Source organism: Mercenaria mercenaria, chromosome 13 (genome assembly GCF_021730395.1).
Source record: "Mercenaria mercenaria strain notata chromosome 13, MADL_Memer_1, whole genome shotgun sequence".
NCBI lineage: Eukaryota > Metazoa > Mollusca > Bivalvia > Venerida > Veneridae > Mercenaria > Mercenaria mercenaria.
The window spans coordinates 73,169,728-73,194,215 of NC_069373.1; the positions used below are offsets into that span (position 1 = coordinate 73,169,728).

The window sequence follows — 24,488 nt, forward strand, 5'->3', positions numbered from 1 at the left end:
ACATGCATTATCAGACAGTGTATACACAGTAAACAAATATATGTATATCATGGTTTTATGAGTTTATTTTCAAGGTATGGGGACTAGGGTAGCGCGACTATGGGAGGGGCAAACACATTCTGCAAGTGGGAGTATGGGGGTTCTCCCTGAAAAAATATGTATTTTAAATGCTTAATTCTAATCCATTCTTTAGTTTTGAGATAACTAAATTTCTGTAAAATACTTTAGTTTCTCAAGTTTTTCATCCGAAGAAAAATTATTGAAAGTCATAGATATTATTATTTACTAGTACCATTTTTGTTAATGTGTTTTTTTGGTGTTATTTTTTTCAAGAAATAGTCATATTACTTTTAGAAAGTCATGCATCACTTCTGTAGGAGGTGGATATGAGGTATTTTCCCCTGAAAATTTGAAAATTGTTAATGAGAAAGCCTGGATTCTAGAGGATTTCAACACTAAAATATTGTTGTCAATTATTCTAGATATGAGTTGTATAATGACAAATATAATGACAAATTGGCATTGAAAAACAAGAGCTGCCAAAAGACAGCAACGCTTGACTATTCAACAGCTTTGTCATTAAAGAAAGAAATAAATGAATACAACAGTAAAAACGGGGCATTGTTTTTAAAAAAAAAATGCAAAACAGAGTTTTGGAGCATAAACATGTAATCAAGTATACTAAGTTTCAATCCAGTTTAAAACCAGTTTAAGAGTAAAGAATATGGCTTTCAGAGTAATGGAAATAGTTTCTTTTTTATAAAATCTGATCTGAGCTAGATTTGCTTTTCAATATATTGAAGCCAAAATGTGTTTTCAAGCGGTTCCGAAGTCAGATTTAAAAGAATCCCAACCGCAACCAAAACATCAAATGGTCGGCTCCTAAGCTAATCTACTAAAACAAGCATGCAAACATGCTTAAGTTATAAGAACAGATTTGTATAGATAAGATAATTCATATAACCTGAGAAATTGTCTTACCTTGTTATTGGCAACGTGGTCCAAAGCACGAAAATGACAAATAACACTGGGTCGAAATATGAACTGTGTCATACCTTAAAGTACATTTTAGGCGTAGTTTCTTGCTAGTGATTCCTAGAAATATATTTAAAAGGGACAAAATAAGAATCAATTAAGTAATTACATATAAAAGTGAAGGCAGCCTTCACCTCAGAATGTCGAAGAAAGTGATAACAGCCAGGGCATAAATAAGTTCTGATGAGAAACGACAAAAACAAAATGTACCCAGAAAAATAACCAAAACGGCCCTTTAAACAGCATTAATTGACTTTTTTTCATTTAACGTAGTTCTGCAGGTTCGGGTCAAAAGTTTTTCTACAACATAGAATTTGATTAAACCCTGATTTTTCAGAATTTCATAATATACTTAGAAAAGTCAGCAAATAAAAAATGATTGGGTCTTGTGCTTAATTTTTTTTCTAGACTGTTGTGAAAAATTAGGACCTCACACAATATTTCATATCAACAGAGAAAGAAGAATGGGGATTACAATTTGACTTATTTTTTTTTATTCCCGCAAAAGTCTTGCTGAACCTCTTATCATTTAAAAAAAAAAACAACAACAAAAAAACTGTTCACTTTAAGGTAGTTCTGCATGTTAGGATTGAAATTTTTTCTACAATGTAGAATTTGATTAAACTCTGAGTTTTCAAAACTACGGAATATACTAAAAAAATTCAGCAAATAAAAAAGATAGGGTCGTGTGCTTGATTTTTTGCTACACTGATTTGAAAAATTTCGACCTCACGCAAGTTTTCATAATGGGAGTCTATGGGAAAAACGCAATTTTCAAAACATTTTCGCGAATAGAAATATTTCTACAATGTAGATTTTAACGAAACCTCTCACAGTCGTAAATAAAGATATGGCCTATAATATGGTGAAATAAAATGTATAGGTCCGTGTGCTTATTTTTGAGATATTTGGCTACCATTAAAGTGAACCGCCTATTTCAAGCTATTTTAAGACATTATTTTGAATTATTTAATGTGTAAGATGTTTTAATATCATATTTTAACTTTAGAAAGATAGTAACAGTGTCTTTTCAATACATTTACTCTCAGGTTGCCCTTAATTCATAAACTGATTTTCGTTTCCGTACGCCGAATCCAGCCATTATTCTACGTTTTCCGGAAAAGTGACGTTACGCCATCACTTCCGGTTTTTCAAACGTGCAGAACTACCTTAAGGCTCATACCATTGTGAATACTTGACTGACACATTTTGTGTTATGAACATAAAATATGTTTATTTCTAGTAAAATCCTATTTTCGGTAATTGTTTTCTCATATGTTTGTCAACGGTTTGAATATCAGAGCAATATGATTACGTCCATTTGCGATTTTGTGTAGATACATGTGAAATATTGAAAGTAATTATTCATCATGTATCTATTTGGATAGATGCTGCTTTATTTGGTGTTGCATAAGTTATTAAGCTTTATGAACTTAAATGTTAAACCAATATAAAGCTAATTGGTATGTTAAGGAAACTCAAGTTGGACTCTGCATATCTTATTTGCTGAGAAAACCTTGAAGATAACAATACAAACAACTGCATGATATCATACAACCTAAATCATAGTTTGTGTTCAGAGTGGGTGTCAATTGATACTTTATGTGTTTCTTAAGATTAGGTGTGTAAAGATGTTTGAATGAAACAGACTGGTACAGTAATATTAATTTTGTAACGTTTAAATGCAACTTACATTGGAAAAAAAAAGTCTTACATTGTTGCAGACAAATAGCATAACAGTCGACATATTATCCTTAAAATTGTTAGGTATTTTGTTCCAAATGATTAAAATTCCACAGGGCTTAAAATTTTGCTTTAATAACAGATGAAACAGCTGTCCAAATTCTAGTCATAATTGAATGATTAGAAAAACACTACTTTCAATAGTACACATGGACTCATACAGTAAGAGCCATAAAGGATCGCAGTCGAATCAATTTATTGAGCAATACTTCCTTTTATGGAAATCATATTTTCAAACTTTCAACAAATATTTGTGAAATCAATTATCAAACATTGCATTTAACTTGACAAAATATGTTTTACGTTAAAAACGAAATAAAACAAAAACTGGCAGCAAGAGTTTAAACAAAAGCATTATTGCCCGTTAAGCCATTCACGCAAAACCAGTGCCATAGTTTTGTTACATTTTTATAAATCTTTGAAATCGAATTGTCTTGATTAATTTATACGATGTTTATCTTACTAGTTTACCGTATAAACACAGTAAGTACTAAGCAAATCATGTAAAATTGAAACTATGGTAAATAGTTAAGGCAACCGGGAACAACTCACTAAACACTAGAAATTCAAGATGATACTCAGCTTCTTCCATTCAAAATGGCAAGTGATTATTGTTTTATATGTGTATTTTCACGCTAAATTATTTATTTTCAGCATAAACGTTGGCCTCATTTTGCTGTAACCAATAAACATATGACGAATGAGTGATTAATTTGTTTTCAGTAATTTGTCTAACAATCGCCTGACGGCTATACAACCGGCAACATTCAGCAACCTACCGAAATTGAATGAAATGTAAGTATTTGACGGTCATCAATATTCAGCAACATACCGGGATTAAATGAAATGTAATCAGAAACAGGTATATAATGAAATCTAAGTATTTGTCGACCGGCATCATTCAGCAACCCATTGTGGATATACGAAATCTAAGTATTTGTCGACCGGCAACATTCAGAAACATTAGAGATTGAATACGTTTTAAGATTTTTGTGATGAGCCGGATAAAAGTTCACAAAACGCGTAGTACATAAATCTCTGACATTTTTGTGAACACTATGGGAATACACAGATTGCGACAGCATCATGAATGCGACAGCACTATATTTTGCATTCTGCTGTTGTAAATATAAAACATAGTCCGGTAAAATGAAAACAAATAATAACTATTCATATCCTATTCTAATATTCTGACAAATGACTGTTTTATAAAAGTTGGTCGTATGTTATGTCTAATGTGATTTTAGTTACATACCCCTTAACTCAGTTTATATGACAGTGCAGCTTTTAAAATGTATATAGTAAATGGTGACTGATTGTAAATGTACATATATGCGACGAAAGAAAACTCATAAGTATGATAAATAGTAAAATATTCTTCGTTACATCTGCAATTGAACTGAAAGGAAGTAGAAGGATATAATTTATACTGATGAGATACATTTCCGGAACATTTCTCACAAATTATAAAATATATGGATTTCTGTAAATGAAAGACGCCTGAATACTTCACTAATGGTGTGACTTCTTGACAGAAATGTCAAATATCTGTAAGGCAAATTAATGGATGTTAAGCTTTGCCAGACTTAATACAGACACTCAAAAACATAGCTCATCTGTAGTTTAATCTAGGTTTTTTTGTCTCTTTGTTACAGATACATTTAAAATTACTCATATTTTCACAGGAGCTCATTTAAGTGCTAAAGTGAGATAATAACTCATAAATCTTAGTACTTTAACGAATCTCTCTCTCTACGACAATTATAGCACTTTAGATTTGTAATTACGAATTAAAACAACTTACTGAAAATTTTCAGATCTTTACAGAACAACATGATAAGCGAAATCTCCCGGAATGCATTTCAAAATGTACCTTCGTTGGTTGTAATGTGAGTAAAAAAATTATTATGTTTCTCAATAGTTGATAGATTATAAAGAAAACTTAATTACTGTTTAAATTTTGTAATTTGTTTCATTTATAAATTATGAACTTCATTAAGATACATTTTTATAGTTCTTTATCTGCAATGTGTAAATTGTTGTTAAAACATGAAATTAAAAAATAAAGATTCACATACAAAAACCAGACTTTCTCTTTACAAATATATCATTTGGAGTTTCTATTCGATTTTATGTTGATTTCTTTTAGGTTGAATGTTTGAATAAGCGTGTGGCTTAAAGCCCCTTTTATGCCAAAATAGTTTTAATTGTATTTGTATGTAACCAGTTTTATTCTGGGTTGGACAGTTATTTATAACATCTGAGGTAAAATGTTATATCAAAAGCTCAAGATAAACGAGGTTTTTTTGGTGACTGATACTTGTTCAGTGGTTTCATAGAAGTGTTCGTTCTCCAATCTTAGTTTATTATAATTGACTAGTTTCAGTTCCCGGAAATAAGGGCCGAAAAGTTGTATATGTTCATGTACATTATTTCAATGTTAGTTAGTGTATAATATAAACAATAATGTGTAAGTTGATGTCTACCAGGGAAATGCATTAAAATATGTAATTATATTATAATTACTTACAGTTATTTAGATCACAATCGCTTGCAGGCATTACCTTACAGCGCATTCCGGCCAGCAAAGATAAAGTTCATGTGAGTAGTATCTATGTTTGACATTATATTCTTAAAAGAGGTTGCACATTATTTCTATCGTGTAAAACATGTGAATTTGCAATTTGCTTTGCCGCAGACAGGAAATTTATTTAGCTAAGAGTCAATTGTTAGTAATATTTCAGTTATATGGGAAAATGCGAAATTCATTAGTCTTCATAAATAGAGATCATGCAGTTTGATCCACCAAAACCCTCATGGAGTTTTCGTGAATAAGTTCTTTTTATCTATACAACACTATACATCAGTCTAAATACCTCCGATGGTTGCTAAAGTATCTTTTTGATTTTTTACAGATATCTTTAATAATGTAAATTGTATTGCTAAACATATATCGTTTCTATTTGCATATTTTTACATGGAAATGTGGTTTTTATGCTAACTAAATTACACTGAGAGTTTTATAACAAGTCATTTATAAATGGCTGAAATTTATAATGGAAAATAACCCGTCGAAATCGGTTTCATTTGGTGACAAGTTCAAAACATATCAAGATACCTTCAATAATATGTTGAAAGTTCCTATCATAACCTTCGGAGATGCTTAGAATGGTGTTTGATTTCTATAAATAAGCTTTAAAACGGAATAGGTGTTTCTAACTGTAGAATTAATTTAATAATATAGTTCTCGAAGCGAACTTAGTTGCCGCTGAGATTGTCTTTGAATACCAGATTGAACGATGTTTAAGCTCTACCATATTTGTATCACATTTTAATTGATGTAAAGCTAGTGCCCAACATATGCATTGAGTGTGACGTAGTGATACCTGTTGCAGGAGTCAAAGATGAACTTTACATAATTTCACTTATTTCAGGCATGCAAGCAATAACGAGATTCAGGAGTTACCATCGAGCATACTGCGTTTAGGCCAGCTTGTCAATTTGTAAGTTCTTTTTTTATTAGAGTAATCTATATTGGTACAGAAAATGAAAAACAATAATACTTTACTATAACAACAACTTTATAAAACGATAGGCTATGTTTTGGAACCTCTATCTGAAATAACATGCACAACGTAAATGAACCGATAGAAAGAGACTTTAGAAGCACAGAATGTAACCAAGCAATATAATAGCAGGCTTGGTTTGATGCTAATAGCACATACACATCACAAAGTCACGACAGTAGCTTAATATTTCGCCCTTATACAAAAAAAGGACAAAGAATATCAAGATGGAAAAAATAAAGTAAGAACGAATTCAAATTCCAACCAAAACCTTAGGAGATATGTCTGTACGGATGTGTACATTTGAATATATACACACAATACAAAAACTGTAAACTATATGTGGCAACGAGTACAAAGAAGACAAAAAGATCAAAATTAGTCGGTGGGATACCCTTGTAAATGATGCACCAAACCCTACTCTCTTACTACCTTTCATAGTTACAGGACAGTGTAAATAATAGGAATTTCCACAAGTTCACCAGATACAAAAAACATAACCCAAGTCGAAGCAAATCTTCTTAAGCATGTCATGAAAGAAAAACAAATAGAAAATAGAATGAACGTTGACATGACATAGTAATCTTAGACTGATTACTGCGAAGGTACCTGACATCCAAGAGAAATCAAACAGCCATCCATTTTTATTGGTTTTATTTTATCGCCCCCTTTTTTAGGTCAAAATACGATGTTCCATTCTTAATTGTACAGAAAGCGACTTCGTCATTATAAAAAAAATTTGTACATCTTAAGTGGTATCCCAAACCGAAAGAGCTATGAAACAAATGACTTAAAGTCTGTGACCTTAAATTCTTTGTCAAGAATGCCGCCGCCTTGTGGTTTCGCAAAGGAATGTTTTTAAGCAAATTAGATTCGTGACACACGAGTTTTTCGCATTTTGAGAAACTGCAAATAATTTAAAGCTCATTCATGTTTTCAGTCAATTAGCGTAATGATAATTCTCTGGTGTCTTTTCTAGAAACAGCAGATTGTCATCCTATGAGTTGCTTCATCGTGCAAAATCAATATGTTATAATCAATATATTATCAATTAATTCTCTATACAAATGTATCAAGGTAATTCCTTATTCTTGACTGTTTTCCGCAAATATTGTAAGTCCTGCATGAGGGGTAAAATACTTTAGGTATTGCTCTTTACATTGAATGAAGACTTCCCAGGCTAGTTGGATTATGGCAAATGAAAAAACAATCCTCATTTTTATTCGCAATTAAAGTGGAATTTTCATGCTTTAAGTAAGCCAGTTTCTCTATTTACTTCGTTTAAAGAAATATAAGCAAACATTGTAATATGTGTATTTATACCCATATTTTACTGTTAATTAGGATACTTATCAATGGTGTTGACCTGCCAAAATCAGTCTTAGAAGATACGCCATAACGTAGACCTCACATATCTTGAAATAGATGTTTGATAATTATAACTTTAAAACAATTCATGTGTGTTTCGGAAAATGCCAAAAACTATTACTTTTTTGTATCAGGGACGCTATTTAGATATGCTTTATAGATCTCATGTTAAAACCGGTATCTTAAAACAAACATATATTTGTTTCCAAAAACCTTGTGAAAATATATTTATGCTATTGGGAATCTTTAGTGAATGTGTGTACTATTATGGTGCTCAGATTAACCCGCTATATCAGTTCGTAAGTTGTTTATGGCAATGTTTTATGTATATTTTCTATTTCTATGAAGTCTCATCATGCAATAGAGTGTAACTGACAATTTGGTACAAGATTTTATGTGGCACTATTGCCCTTTACGTACTGGATCTGAAAAATCACACGTCCATGATGATTATCGCACCTTCCACTAGGAGAGTAGGCAATAAATAATGTTACGATTTAAGACTCATTCTACGATGACATCACTTTAAGACATTAATGCTAAGACAAAATTTACGCCCATAATATTTGAGACAGTGCACAAATCCCCAGAAAAATATAATCGTTTTAAAAACAAGTTTTGTCTAACGGTTTTATGGTGGCATTAAATTGAATGTTCTTTAGTTTAGTCAGATTTAAATAGTTTTAATGTGTCCAATTCAACGCAGAAATAATTCCATAGAGGTTAAGTTAATGGAGATCTTAAGGATGTCTAAAACGAAAGAAATTGCATTTTAGAGAAGCTTAATCCCAAGAGAAATTTTCAGTTTAGGTGTTGTTATTCCTTCAGGTCAATATAACAGACATTAGACTTATCTTCTTTTGTTAAGATGTCGCCATTTCTTTTTCTGCAAAGACTGCTTAGCGTTGTGTGCTTAAATTGCCGTCTGTCCAAAACACTCATTAGTGATACTTAGCTAGATCATGGTTTAATACATTGTAATCAACATGCACCTGCCATATTCAGGCAATTGAAATAGCGAAAGGGAAATTTAAACATAATGTATTTTAAAGATTTAACTTTGAATCAAGGAACTTCCGAATTGCATTTATAAAAAGATATTTCGAACTTCGAATTTATTTATAGACTTCAGGTTTAAAATAGAAAAGGTTGAAAACCACAGATCGCCCAACACGACATAAATGAAAATGTTGCAAGCTCGGTTTTATTGAACCTGTTCATGGACGGTAGTGGAAATACGTCCTCTAGCCCCGTGTTGAGCAAAACGACACATTTACGCATGTTATAAGTACCGAAATATAATTTACATACACCTGCAGGTGTAAAAGTAATTTTTCCTTATTACAACTTTCCCTCATAAAAAAAGCATTGATGTACAAATGCACCAATTCTTAGTCAGCCGTTATTTTGTTTGCGTCACGAAATAAACATGTTGACAATACTTCATAAAGCCTCATAAATATTTAGAAGAATGTACTTGGTAATGGTAAAGCTGTTGATGTGTAAGAGTATTTGAAGCAAAATGTTTGGAAGTATTCGTCTTTGAAAATAACATGCTGTTGATATTTACATTCCATCGACATCGTTATTAAATTAATCATTATAAAATAAGAGATATAAAAGTTGAAATCCACGAATTCATATCCCCATGAAATTTGCGTTTTGACCAAAACCACGAAAATTCATGCCCACGAAATCAAATGATTTTACAGTAATTATTTTAGGAATTAACATTTTTCGACATTCATTTTCATCAGCTTACTTACATTGAACATCGTTCCAGTCGCTAAAGAAATCTTGTAAGAGACAGTATATTTTTGTTAAAATAAGACTGTTTTAAAATACGTCTTTATTAAGCACGTACGAGGGCTCTTCAAAAAGTTCTTTTACTGGGCAAGAAAAATGTAAACGAGAAAATCTACTTAAATGACACCTTTACCAACTCCTCAAAGGATAACAGAAATGTGATTTGGTGGACACTTTATCGATTGTCTAAAAGCCTCAGAGTAGTCTGTACTTGATATCTGTTTCAAGCACAGTATTTTTACGTTTTGGATGTGCAGAAATTCTATATTGACACTACTTGTCATGAAGGAGGACACTGTCTTTCAAACCAGTGCTCGGACCCTCTTTCTTATAGAATTTCTTGAACTGGGCCACAAGTATTAAAATTAAGTAAAGCTGTAAACCATTGCTGGTTATCAGATTGTCTGTTGGGTTTAAACATATACACCCAATTTAATTTGCTTAATTTAATCACCTGTTAGTAAGTTAGATAGTTTTCTACCTTTGCTAATTCTAAATTGTTTAGCAGATTTCTAAAATATTGTAATCTAACATTCTTCTGAACAGGGGTCAATAAATAAGGGATCCATCTAACAAAGACATTCCTAACACCTAAATGCTTTGCTAGAAGTGTGTGAACTGTTCCTTCTAAAATCCGCTCACTACTAGCTGTCTCTTCCACAGGGTACCTCCCATCTTCCACGACAAGACATTTGATAGCATTAATATTCTTACTTAGTTCGAACATTATGAAAAGCATCTTCAAGGTCAGGAAAACCAGATTTGAATGCATCTTCAAGGTCATGAAAACCAGATTTGAATTTCTCTTTTCAGTTGCAGACTGTCATAAATGACCCTTTAAGGAGACCATGTATATTATTCAGCTCATTCAAGATTTGTTTTACTGGAGTTTTAAGCGCAACACACCCTTTGATACAGGCACATATTTCACTCTTCCTTTCCTTAGCCATGTTGACACTCAGAAAATCGCAAATATATAACTGTTCCGATTTCCAAGAGTTTTTTTTTTTGTTTATGTAGGTTAAATACCTTTTTAAATGCATGCAGAAATTAAACGAGAAAATAATGTAGTTTTGAATAGAAGCTTACAGTAAGACAAATTTTTTCGAAGCATCATCGTTTCACTACTGCTTTTAAAGTTTATAGTGGAATTATATTTCTCTTCTACAGAGATGTTCGAAATAACAGCATCGAGCATATAAGCAAAGATGTAACTGCGTTACAGTACCTGCGAGAATTGTAAGTACTGTCTAACCTTTCTTACCTTTACATATGATTATCAAACACTTCCTATTTTCCTTCTTAGTAAATTTCCAGCTTTATCTGTGTAGACATTGGCCGTTTTCAAGCAACAATATAACATCTTAGATTTTCAGATGGTATTCGCTTAGATAAGGATGTACTAATATTGTGACTTAAAAATGTGTGACAAATGCCATCCTACTAACGAGCAAGTTAGTAGGATACAAGGTTATTTTTTTTTTTTTTTGCGTTTTTTCTTAATATGTTGTTATTGAATATAGTCATTAAGGAAAAAAAATACAAATCACTCCAATTTTACATTATGGTTTAACACATTATTCTTTTGAAAAGTTAGCACTTTTCTTTACAAAATAGGTTGTTTATACAATATAAACTTTAAAGTATAGACAGGATGGTGTTTTTTAGCGTTCTTGAGTTTGTTTCATCACGAACGATTGGTTCTTTCTATTTAATTGATATTTTTCAACGTACCAAAGCTAAATGTACCCTGGGCTCACTAGTACCTGGCTACAGTTAAACGTTAAATTTTATTAGTACAAGTGTTAATCATATCAGGCATATCCTCATACAGTAGATGTGGTCCAGGTTTCACATTTCTTTTATTTTGCGATTTGATAGACAGTATACTGTTGATTGCATAATTTTCGCGATATTTTTGTTTCGCGGTTAGATAGACAACAAACTGTAAATTGGGGAATGTTCATTTCTATTTTATGGTAGTTCTGCTTGTTTGATAAACCGGAAGTGATGGCGTAACGTTATTCATCCGGAAAATGTAGATTAAAGCCCGGATTCGGTGTACGGAAATAAAAATCATTTTATGAATTAATGGCAACCCGTTAGTAACTTTATTACAATGTCACTGTTATTATATTTCTTAAGTTAAAGTATGATATTAAAACATCTGACATGTTAAATAATTAAAAATGATGTCTAAAAATTAGCTTGCAATGTCCGGTTCACTTTAATCACGGTCAAATGTCTGAGACCTATACATTATATTTCACCACGTTATAGACCATATGCTTATTTACGACTGTGAGAAGTTCTATTAAAATCTATATTGTAGAAAAAATTCTATTCGCGAAAATGTTATGAAAGTTGTGATTTTCCCATAGACTCCTATTATGCAAAATTGCGTGAGGTCCAAATTTTTCAAATCAGTCTAGTAAAAAATCAGCAGAATTTGCTGAATTTTCTAATTATATCTTGATGTTTAGGGGCCTCCGTGGCCGAGTGGTTAAGGTCGTTGACATCAAATTACTTGCCCCTCGTCGATGTGGGTTCGAGCCTCACTCGGGGCGTTGAATTCTTCATGTGAGGAAGCCATCCATGTCGGTGGTTCTACCCAGGTACCCGCTCATGACGAAGAAATGCACGGAGTGGCACCTGGGGTCTTCTTCCACCATTTAAGCTAGAAAGCCGCCATTTGACCTATAATTGTGTCGGTGCGACTTTAAACCCGACAAAATAAATAAATATTTTGACGTTTTGAAAAGTCAGGGTTTTTATCAAATTCTACAGTGTAGAAAAAATGTCGATCCCTACGTGCAGAACTACCTTAATTCATGATTTCGTTAGACAACATACTGCAGGTGAGGAATTTTCACCTAACTTTTACATTGCAATTTAATAGAAAAATTACTGTTGGTTGGGGATTTTTTTGACATTTTTATTGCAGTTTGATACTTAAAAAGACAATACACTGTAAACTGTTTAGTTTTGCGTCGTTTTGTCTGTTTAACGATTTTACTACTTTGATAGACAACATACAGCATGATAAAAAGTGGGTAGTTTGATGGGCAGCATGTTGTATATTGTATAATTTTCACGTCATTCATTTCGGTACTTTGATAAACAACATAATATGGTTTTTGTAATTCTTTCGTCACTTTTATTTCGCAATTCGATTAACAGCATATTTCACATTGAGAAATTTTCATGTCACTGACAACATATTGAATAATGGATACTATTCGCGTCATTTTTACACCACATGTACATTTATACTCGTATTGCTAAGACAACTTGCATTTGTTAAAGATATTGAGGTAATGTTTAATTAAAATCAGGAATACACTGTTTTATAATGTTGTGAAACAATAATCTAGTTTCTTTCTGAAATTGTCGTTTCCAGCCGTTTAAAAAAATCGTAAATGTCATATTTATTTTGACGCAAGAATAAGAATGGGGAATGTCTAGAATCAATATAATTATTTGATGACGCTTGTTGAATATGGACATTTTCCAGACATATAATAGACAAATAACAGAATATTAAGCCTAGTTATAGGTCGAATTAGTTTAAATGGCGTTCCATTTTGGTTTTAATACACCATTTAAAGACGTTATCTTGGCAGTTGGCCAAGAAAATTGACACGGGAGTATAGTACTGCATGGAAATTAAAATTAAATGTACATTTTCTTCTAAGTTTCCAAGTAATTTATTTTGAATGCAGGCAGCTATTTTCCGCTTAACTTATCTTATCTTATTTCATGCTTGAGCTTACGTTAGCAATTTAGGTTATTCTCACATTTCAATCATTAAACTTACAATTAATTTGCAGTGTTTAACATCTATTGGTTATTGAACCAACTCACGTTTGACACCAAGCAGTTGTAAGAATTTCAGTTTTGAGTAAACGTTCATTTAAGGCAATCCGTTAGTCATTATCGCAATGTTGTATTATTGACATGCGTGTATCATTTCGTCACTGTCAAATAGATCTAAAGATGCATAGTAGGACTATAATGGAAAGATTGATTGACACGAACACAGGATGGTTTGAATTTAGCTTTGAAACATACATCATATTTGACAATAATTATGCAAATGCATACTAGACATTGGTTCAAATCGAGTTAAAAGCTAATTTGGACCCAATACAGCATTTCTGAGATGTAATGCAAGTACGTTCTGTGTTTTAATCGCAATTTCAATACGTTTTGGAGCCACAAGTCTGAGACCAACGATTAATTTGTTTCTATAGTTACAAAATACAGAGACTATTAGAGAACAAAGAATTCGATTTTTCGGTTAATTTGAAATAGCAGCTTTCTGGAATTCAAGTTTAGCTCACTTGACGTCTCAACCATTCTAACATATATAAATCACGGAGGTCCACTGTTAATACCATCGGGCAAAATGTCATCTTAATACTAAAGATTTTACAGGAATATTGCTAAAATATAAATGACAGGTCTAAATTAATTCTGATATTCAGGAAAACGGTCTTAACATGCTTATAAATGGACGATATTACATATTAGATATAGTGACTTTTCACATTAAAGTAAAGACCGAATCAATTCGACCGTTCCCTATACTAAAACGACGTCTACGTCAAAGCTTTATTACAGTATTGTTATACGAAAATTATGTAATGGTTTATTCCACATCAACGACGTCAGTCAGGCTTATTACTGATTAAATCTAATGGTAAAGTCATTATTTATCTACTTACCGTATATATAGACACTGTTAAAATATAGCGAGTATATACCGTTCAATATATAGCTTGTTTATGCCATATCGTGCTGTCGTGCCAGAGCGACGATTTGATAAACAATTTTGTCGTGTTTTCATGTTGTCGCGAGACGCCACCACCAGCACTACATTACGACAACACGACATAATGCTTATTTGCAGTGTCCTCGTGTTGTCGCGTGGCAACATAAAAATCTGTTGTGCTGCGACAAAAATGGTTTATTCAACAACTCGTGAGCACGACATAGTAGAAACGACCCGCCATAGCTCAGATATTATCTTAAGTCTAAAATTGTTCACCAATCAACCTAACGAAAGAACTTCATACTTTTCTGAACAACTTTCAACACTTGACAACTCACAAGAGAACTCTTGCTTGGCCTCATATAAACGTGGTTTTGACATAAGAACACTCTCAGAATTGAAGACTACTTACTGTATTAGGAGTCTTTTAAATGGAAATGTCTAGACATAGAAATGATTTCTTTAGCCCGTTTTGAATAAATTCAATTAAGAGACAATTTCTGTATCAGACTTCCGCGCAACTCAATTCAAAGAAAATCAATCTAAAGTAAATACAAGAGAATAAATTATGTAAATTAGATGAATGGTTGATGTCACATTTTGCCTATGACCTGTAAAGCAAGTAGTGGTAACATTGTAAATCTTTAGCAAAACGGTAAAAGCACTGTTTACAAACACGTGTTTTATTCAGTTATAACGTTCCAGCAGTTCCATGGTAATATATGCAGTAGTTCCAAATATGTCTCCAGAAGCTGATGTTCTATGGTGTTCACAAGTCTGCTTTTTCATGATAAATTAAACATTTATGAGCCGGTCTTGAAGCATTCAGCATGTTGGTTGTTGTCTTTAGTGGGGAGAATGACCACTGAGGAGCCGGACAACGTCTCTATATAGTGTAAGCGTACGCTCCTCAAACGCCAATGGAACATGAAACGTACGACTGGGTGTAAACAAATGTCACGGTTTCAAAGAATGATACCAACTATGTATTTACAATATTCTGAGCAAATCACCGATATATAAAAAAGTGTTGATTAAGAATAGGCACGGCTATTGATTGATACCAGGGTCTGATATTAAATACATGCGTCAAATTCGTTGATGTTAACTTCTGGCCCTGTGTGATCAATATACATATTGATTAGTGTTGTCCGTCTGTCTGTCCGTCTGTCTGTCTGTATGTCACGCAATCCGACACCACTGAAGGTATTTACAGCGTACTTCATAAGGGTGATCATTGCCAAGTCTAGTTATGCATTACGGCATTTTATGGTTCGATGATTTTTCGCAGAGTTATGGTATTATGATATTTCGGCCATTGGGCGGATTTCCAAGAGTGATCAATGCCAAGCCTAGTTATACATATTTTGGTATGTTCTGGTTCAGTGATTTTCAGTAGGGTTATGACCCTTGATCTGTCGTTATTAACCTTATTCGGGTAACTGCTCCTATACCCCCAGAATGAATTGCACCAAACTTCACAAAAGTAATCATTGCCAAGCCTAGTTGTGCATATCATCGGCGTTTTCTGGTTCGATGATTTTCAGTGGGGTTATGTCCCTTGATTCGCCACATTTTATGATGTTTTGGCCACTTCTCTGATACTATTAGGTTGATTTCTACCTTACCTTACAGGCGTGATCATTGCAAAGCCTCATTGTTTATGTGGCCGGCATATATCCGCTTCGATGTTCTTCGGCGGAATTATGGTCTTTGATTCATTAAATTTTATAATGTTTGGTCACTTCTGTTATATCATTGGGTGGATTTTCACCAAAGTAATCAGTGACATGCTTAATTATACATATCATCGGCCTGTTCCAGTTCAGTGATTTTAGTGGAGTAATTGCCCTTGATTTGTCGTATTTTATCTTGTCCGGGCAATTACGCCGATACCACCTGGATGACTTTCACAAAACTTCACAAAAGTGAGCATTGCCTAGCCTAGTTGTGAATAGCATGTGTATGTCACAGTTTGATGTTTTCCAGCAGAGTTATGGCCCTTTATTCATCAAATCGTACGATGTTTTAGCCTGTTTTCTTATATAGTAGGGCATATTTACACTAAATGTGTACATTGTTGGAATGCTATTGTTCAGTAATTTTCCCTTGAGTTCTTGCCCTTAATTTGTGGAATTTTTACAAGTTCTTTTGTGAAAAACTTCTCTGGTTATTATAGGGTTTAAATAAAAAAGGATCTTTGTTGTGTGTCGGTGAAAAGTATGTAAGCGTTATCTTGTTTAGCAGGTGACGTGGGGCTTGCCTAACAATTAAAACTGAATTAACGGTAGTTAACAGGTTGCTATATGTATATATATTTTCTAAATTTCTACTTATTCTCTCTTAGCTCTAACTATAAATATTTGGAAAGGAAAATGGGCATAATTAAATAAAATTTAAATAGCCTCAAAAGTTGAGTTGATCTTGTAGGAACGTGAGTGAAATTTGAATCATATTCATAAATCCCACACAATCTTCACTTTCGGAAGGACATTTATAGTTCAGTATGATAGATAGATAGATAGATAGATAGATGTGTATTCAGGTTAAAACACACATATACATATACAAGTTACAAATGACATTTATCACACATTAAAACAATTTACAGAAGTTTAAGCTAAAATATCCAGTAGCTGGGTATTTAAAAAGTTATAGTTTCACATAAATAAAACACATATTAACTAGTTAACTAAGATCAAAATGTAATTTTTATCACAGCTAGGCCTATTAATACTATGTGTACCTTTATATTATAGAAACAAGTGTTAATTAGACTAAGATAGATCAAATTGGAAGCAACATGTATATATTATAGCAGTGTGTAGTAACCTAGGATAGCCCATGCAAGCTAGAAAGCTTATTTCCAATGGGGTCCTTGGCTAAATATACTTACTTTAATGAAAACATACATGAAAGTAGCGGATATGTATGACAATAACATTGTGATATCAAAAGCGATGACGGTCACCATTATTTTTGTAATTGTATCTGTATAGCTTGTTTGTTCATTAATTTTAACGTCCGTCCGTCTATTTTAGTAGAATGAAATTTATACTTAACCGTTATCATGCTGGACACGATTGATTCTGCCTTTGCGACCAGATGAGATCATGATCAGCCTGCACATTTGTGCAGTCCGATCATGATCTGCACTGTTCGCCATTCAGTCAGTATCTTTTTTAACAAGCACCCATTTTAACAGTTAATGGTACTGTCCAAATTGAAAGATGGACAAGTTCATTATAGAAATTTAGCAGGGTAAGGGTTAAAAAACCGAAGTTAAGTTTATGTTTAACTGAACTTGAAACTGATAATTACAGCTTGATAATCACTCACCTTTATGAAAACAAATTTAATCTTTCCTGACTAAAGGTGTGGCCGTATAAGGGAGGTTATCAGACTGAAAATAAGCTCGAATTGTGCACTTTTTAGAAGAGTTTGGATCTTTATCTGATACATTACTATTATCTATAACGAAACATTTAAGATGTAGAACCCACCCCTTCCCACCCTTTTTATGGTAAATTATAAGGGTCAGAGTTATGTCCCTTGAAATCATTTATAAAAGGCACTGGTATACAAAATCCATCATATACTTATTTATGCAATGCAAATGGCCCATCATTTTTTTGCGAAATGTATGTCGGAGGAAATTATTAATCAGTCTGGGTGCTCAGAAATGAAAAACAAATGTGTACACATGAGAGTTACGGCTCTTGGATTTGTCAAATTATAGAAATATCGAACAACACTTTCAATGGTACGTTTTAAGTTTGGTTTTTCAATAGTTTTGTCCAGGAATCTTTTCTAAAACGATGTTATAAGTAGTAAAGGACCTTCTCATGGGTTGTGAAACCCTATTTTTATGCCCGCTTGAAGAAGAAGGGGTATATTGTTTTGCAGATGTTGGTCGGTCTGTCGGTCGGCCGATTTGTTGACCAATCGGTTTCCGGATGATAACTCAAGGACGTTTGCCTAAGATCATGAAAGTTGATAGGGAGGTTGGTCATAACCAGCAAATGACCCCTGTAGATGTTGAGATCAGTAGGTTAAAGGTCAAGTTCAGAGTGACCAGGAACAGTTCCGGATGATAACTAGAGAACTCTTGGGCCTAGGATCACTAAACTTAAAACAGAGACTGATCATGACCAGCAGATTACCTTTATTGATTTTAAAATTACAAAATATAGTAGGTCAAGGGTCAAGGTCAAAGTGACCCGGAACAGTTAAACAGTTTCTGGACGATAACTTAAAAACGCTTGGGCCTAGAATCACGAAACGTAATAGGGAGGTTGATTCCATTGATTTTGAGGTCAGTGGGTCATAGGTCAAGGTCACATTGACCAAGAACAGGTTTACGGTTTCCAGATTATAACCTTAGAATGCTTGGGCATATGATCACGAAACTTGATGAGGAGGTTGGCCATGACCACCAGATGGACCCATATTGATTTTAAGATCTGTAGGTCAGAGGTCAAGGTCACAAGGACCCAGAACAGTTAAACGGTTCACGGATGATAACTCAAGAACGATTGGGCCTAGGATCACGAAACTTTCACGACAAATTGGTTGATCATGATCAGCAGATGACCCATATTGATTTTGAGATCAGTAGGTCAAAGATCAAGGTCACAGTGAACCAGAACAGTTGAACCGTTTCCGGATGATAACTTTGGAACGCTTGGGCCTAGGATCACGAAACTTGATAGGAGGTTGATCATGACCAGCAGATGACCCATATTGATTTTGAGGTCAGTAGGTCAAAGGTCAAGGTCAGATTGACCCAGAACAGTAGAACATTTTTGCCAAATAACTAGAGAATGCTATGGTCTGAGATCACATTTGATACGGATATCACTTATGACTGCTAATTGACTCATTATTATTGTTTTGAGGTCACTACGCCAAACGTCCAGTGCACAGTGACCAAATAATGTCTGTTCCTTGTGTAGTTACCGAATGCGTCAAGAGGGGGCTGGGGGAGCATTTCGTGTTCGACGAGCTCTTGTTCAATATTTCAGTTCGTCAGTATGTCCGTCTCTATACCTGTCAATGTCCTAACACATATATCAGATTCTTGTCTTCCGCACCGTTATTTCATCATTACAAAAGCTTTAAGATGTTCCCTTGATGTAAGCTTATCGTTTGCAGGACATTATTTTAATAAGATTTAACTATTAATTAAAACAATATTATACACGTGACGTTTCAAATTCAGTTTAATCAAGAGTCAAAGGCAAAATAATCTTGTAGTAACCGCAAACGCAAAGTTTAAAAACGTGCTTTGCTACACTTCAAATATGATTTTACGGTTTCATAGAGCCGTCGTTATCCCATTTTGTTGTTTCCACGTCAAAGATCATGTCACCACTTTTGAAAACATTCCGAATTAGATACTTTTATATAAAATAATTTCTATATCAACTACTTTAATATTCTATAAACTTTGTAGATGAACACAATGTAATTATTTCTTTTTGTCAACAGAATAAAGGTCAATGTCAACTGAGAAGAATTACATTTTGACATTCTTGTTCCTTTTCACAAGTATTTAACCAATTATTATTTTATATAAAGAATGTGGTATCCTTTGTTCAGTTCTTATGGTATTACTTTACTTTGATTTCATAATTATTGTTTTAACGCCAATTGTACATGCCTCATTTGAAAATGAAACATAATTATGTTGCCTGTCCGCCTCAAAGCATGACTCCACATTTTGTCTCCATACATGCATATATTGCGCTAAATTAAAAACAAGTGTCAATGAGAATCTATAAAACGAGTTGCCAGGTGATCAGAGGGGCGTTATGGCCCTTGCATTTATTCACATTTTCATGTTCTTCACATTTTAACGTCACTTATAAAAAGCATGATTAATACATTCGAAAAACATTGCCGCAAAAATGTCAACTGATGTATACTTTTTTTATTTAAAACTTGTCTTTTTTTTGTATTCAGCCCGTTAAAACAAATTTCATTTCGTCGATGATAACATCTCAAACTTGTCTCCAGATATTTTGCGTGATGTTTTTATTCTTATATACGTAATAATTTCAACATGTCGTCAGGTGTAAAGGCTGTCGTTGGTTTATCTATGGCTTGCACGCGGTTCGTTTTATGCAACACGTTTCTTTGTGTCGTCCTGGTACACACGCCGACATACCATAACACCATAACAAGATTTTGCAAGTTGTGTATGTTGTTTTGGTATGCGCGCCAACGCGACAAAACGAAACTGATACAGATACATAGAACGCGACATATTGATACGTTAAATTTCGTATGTAATAGAGAGCTCGAGAAACGTAAAAACTTTCATACATTTGATGGATTCTAAAACTTTCACAGGAAGATAACAAGGCGCAGCTGTCGGCAAGAAAGTGTTTTCTTTGCAGTGAAGAGAGAACGTTATCCGGTAGCTCAAAGTTACTTATCAATTTTAAGTCCCTAAAGAGAGGTTTCCAGCTAGATGGAGAAAATGATAATATTTTTTAAAGAAAAATTCTAGAAAGAAATTGGAAAAGCATGCCAGTAATATTCTTAAGCAAACGCGACGGATGGCAAATAACGTCACGGTGTAATCGGCTCTCCAGAGGCATATCTAGCGAATTACTTTCTTCATACCTCGTATAATTCATTTACGATATTCCCTCTCTTTTAACGTACTGGGACATAGGACTATGTTTTGAGGAACACATATATTTGTCTTATTGCTGCAGCTTTTTTTTTTCATATAAAAAGTGTATAAACACACAATGTCTTCACATACTTATTTATACGACCAATGATTTTTATCAATATGCGATAACAAAGATACTTTATTTCTGAATAATCTGTTGCTAGATACAAACCGCCACTCGTCATATATGGCATTTATGAAATGTCATATATCTGTGGTATCTAGTACATTGACAGAATTTAATTTACTCTCTCTAGGTCACAATAGCCTAAATAGTTTTCCCTATATATTCTATATAAAACTGACCTTTTTCAAAGAGCTACCAAACATAGCTAGACCCATTTTAGAGAACAAATCCTTACCTCATTTTAAAGAGTTATGATAAAACTGATATAAAATGAAGAGAAAAGTAGGGGTCATGTATCTTCTAAGAGAGATTTCTCTGGTCACATTTACTTACTGTAAACTGACATCAAAATCACACTGCTGTGACCTGGAAGTACTACTCATACTAAAATTGAGCTTGACTTCACCAAATACAACCTGTTCTCCCATTTTTCCTACCAAAATGTCAACAATACATCCACAATGAAATTTAAACAAAAACTAGCCTCAATTTACACCTCTGTTGCCATGCCAAGTGAAAAAATAGTGTTCAAATACCTGGCAGCCATTACGCGACTAGACCAGATGGCTCCCATGCTGGTTCCTTTAGTTTAGTTAGGCCTATAAGAAAAACTGTTTTTCTGTAATAGTCTCAATTTCATTTGTATAGTACCAGTAACACATCTGCATGAAAAATACCAAGTTTCAGCTTGATTAAATCAGTTTTCCAGGTTTTATGGCATTTTCAGTAACGTGGGTCCCTGCGTCAATTTTCCTTCAAAACTGATGTCGCGACATAATTTTTAACCAGTTCTTCTAGCCAGAGCTGGTTTTTGCCCTATTTCATAAATTTTCACCATAATTTGCAAGCAAATTACACATTAACACTTTGAAATATACCAAATGTCCCCTCTGAAAGGTATAGATGGGCATAATTTAGAGTGCAAATTTGCATTTTTTTTTAAAAATACCCCCAAAACAGTGAAAATGTGATTTTTTGGGGTTTTTATCAATTTTTGCAGCAACATTTCAATGAAATGCTCATTTTTTACCAAAATCTGACCAAATTAGTTCATTTATATCAATATCTGGACAAATCTCAATTTTTGCCCACATTTTCTTATAGGTCACAATAGTCTAAATAGTTTTCCCTATATATCCTATATAAAACTGACCTTTTTCAAAGAGCTACCAAACATAGCTAGACCCATTTCAGAGAACAAATCCTTACCTCATTTTAAAGAGTTATGATAAAACTGATATAAAATGAAGAGAAAAGTAGGGGTCATGTATCTTCTAAGAGAGATTTCTCTGGTCACATTTACTTACTGTAAACTGACATCAAAATCACACTGCTGTGACCTGGAAGTACTACTCATACTAAAATTGAGCTTGACTTCACCAAATACAACCTGCTCTCCCATTTTTCCTACCAAAATGTCAACAATACATCCACAATGAAATTTAAACAAAAACTAGCCTCAATTTAGACATCTGTTGCCATGCCAAGTGAAAAATTAGTGTTCAAATACCTGGCAGCCATTACGCGACTAGACCAGATGGCTCCCATGCTGGTTCCTTTAGTTTAGTTAGGCCTCTAGAAATGTCAAAGACAGCTATGTAAATGATTATTCTTCATAGGCGACTGTTTCCTGCAAATTTGTTAATCCTTCATTGCAATTAAAACAGAGAATAGGAATACGTAATCAACTGTTCTCAGACCAAGAATTCGCTCCAAGCAAAATCGACACCGCATATCATTATCATGATAAAATACCTCATATGGCAATAACTTTCTATTTTGTCACTAACACTTTCAAGGTTCACTTAAGACTTTTAAACATTTAAACATTTAGTAAAATTAAATTATTATTGAAAATGAGAGCTAAATTTAATTTTTCATTAAAAGTTTGAAATAATTACAACATACTTTTTCTGTATTATATGTATGTTAAAGTTATTTTACACATACGTCGATATGACATAAAAAGAGCCAAAAAGTCTGGCATTTTTGTTTCACTTCTATTGACGAACGAATGGTATTTTTGATCATACTGAATTCAACAAAAGAACATATAAAGGAGCTAAAAGATGTTGACTTTGACTATCCCTTCTTGGTGGCATACACAAACTATTCAACAATTCGTACCCAATTTTGTCCAGTGTTTTGTGGCCAGAACTTTAACAGAATGATTTCATATTGGGGGAAAATGAATTAAGAATATTACATTTATGCAAAGTTGAATATTAGGAAATCTATATGAGATCATGCTTCTAAATTGAGTAATAAGTAAATATTATATGCTGTGCTTCGAAATTCCTGACGAAAGTCCTATGGTCATTATGAAGGTACATTCACTAAATACCTTGTCTTATGATCTTATTGTTTGATTAAAATTGATGTATTGTAGAATCAAGTGCTTTCTTCCAAGTCTAATCGAGAATTTCAGAAACAGGAAGTGTAAAGTCGGTCAGTGTTTGTATCTGTGCAAACTCTGTTTCTGCTAGAGTACATCCAATCCCCATGATTGTTCTGCATTTACATAGGAAGTAAATTTAGCAGGTTGATTCTTTTTTTAAATGTTTATTGCCGGTTAGCTTTGAAAATAGTTGGTTCATTCATCTGATGACAACGTGCTATTTTTATGCTTCATATCTAGTTACAAAATGCGTGCCGTTTTTATCAACATACAATAATTTATCCAGGAAGTCAGGCTATGGTTTTGTGTATTGTGTAGTTGGACCGCTCTAAGGCGATGCCCCTATTTCTAACTTGTTTTTTTTTTGTTTGTCTTGTATTTTATGTTACGTGTATTTTCTTGTTTGTTGTTGGTTTTTGTTATAAGCGAGGTTACGTGCCCTCAATATTTTTGGCCTTCGGCCGTCCTTGGGCGTGTCCTACTGTGTTTTTTTTCTTGCTCAGTTGCCCTGTTTGTGGATGTGTGTGTATGTGTGTGTCCTGGGCGATGCTCCACTGTCTTATTTTATCGTGCTTGTCTGTTTGTTTGTTTGTTCAGTGTGTGTCTGTGTCTGTTAGTTGTGTGTTTTTGTCTTGTGTCTATGCGTATTTGCGCTGCTGTTGTTCGCGGTTTTGGAATGTGGCTTTTCATGTTGAAAATTGTCTTTGCTTTTTTCCACTTTCCCACCACCCTTTTATCTACACCTTACCTCCCTTTTTGTATTTTGCATATAATTAAAATGTACTGGTCTTTTTGTTGCGCGCCTACTTTGCGATGCATGGCTCTATGGCTCTATGGCTGTGTTTGGGGTACTCCGAGCTCCCTAGAAATCTACCACTACCTTTGATTTTTTTTTTGTGGGGGGTGGGGGTAACAGGTAAAAATGATGTTAGTTTATAACACTGATTTATATTTCTATGCAAGTTATTTACCGAGCGTCTATTCCA

At 33.5% G+C, this 24,488-nt stretch overlaps 1 protein-coding gene across 1 annotated transcript in view; it reads left to right on the plus strand.

Annotated features, from left to right (window-relative positions):
* LOC123528975 (myoblast growth factor receptor egl-15-like) overlaps positions 1 to 24,488 on the plus strand; it is a 142,847-nt gene that overhangs the window by 82,280 nt on the left and 36,079 nt on the right. The window contains exons 6-10 of the mRNA XM_045309097.2: positions 3,502 to 3,573; positions 4,596 to 4,667; positions 5,311 to 5,379; positions 6,213 to 6,281; positions 10,689 to 10,757. Of these exons, the coding sequence (XP_045165032.2) occupies positions 3,502 to 3,573; positions 4,596 to 4,667; positions 5,311 to 5,379; positions 6,213 to 6,281; positions 10,689 to 10,757 (351 nt within the window). The remainder of the gene's footprint in view (positions 1 to 3,501; positions 3,574 to 4,595; positions 4,668 to 5,310; positions 5,380 to 6,212; positions 6,282 to 10,688; positions 10,758 to 24,488) is intronic.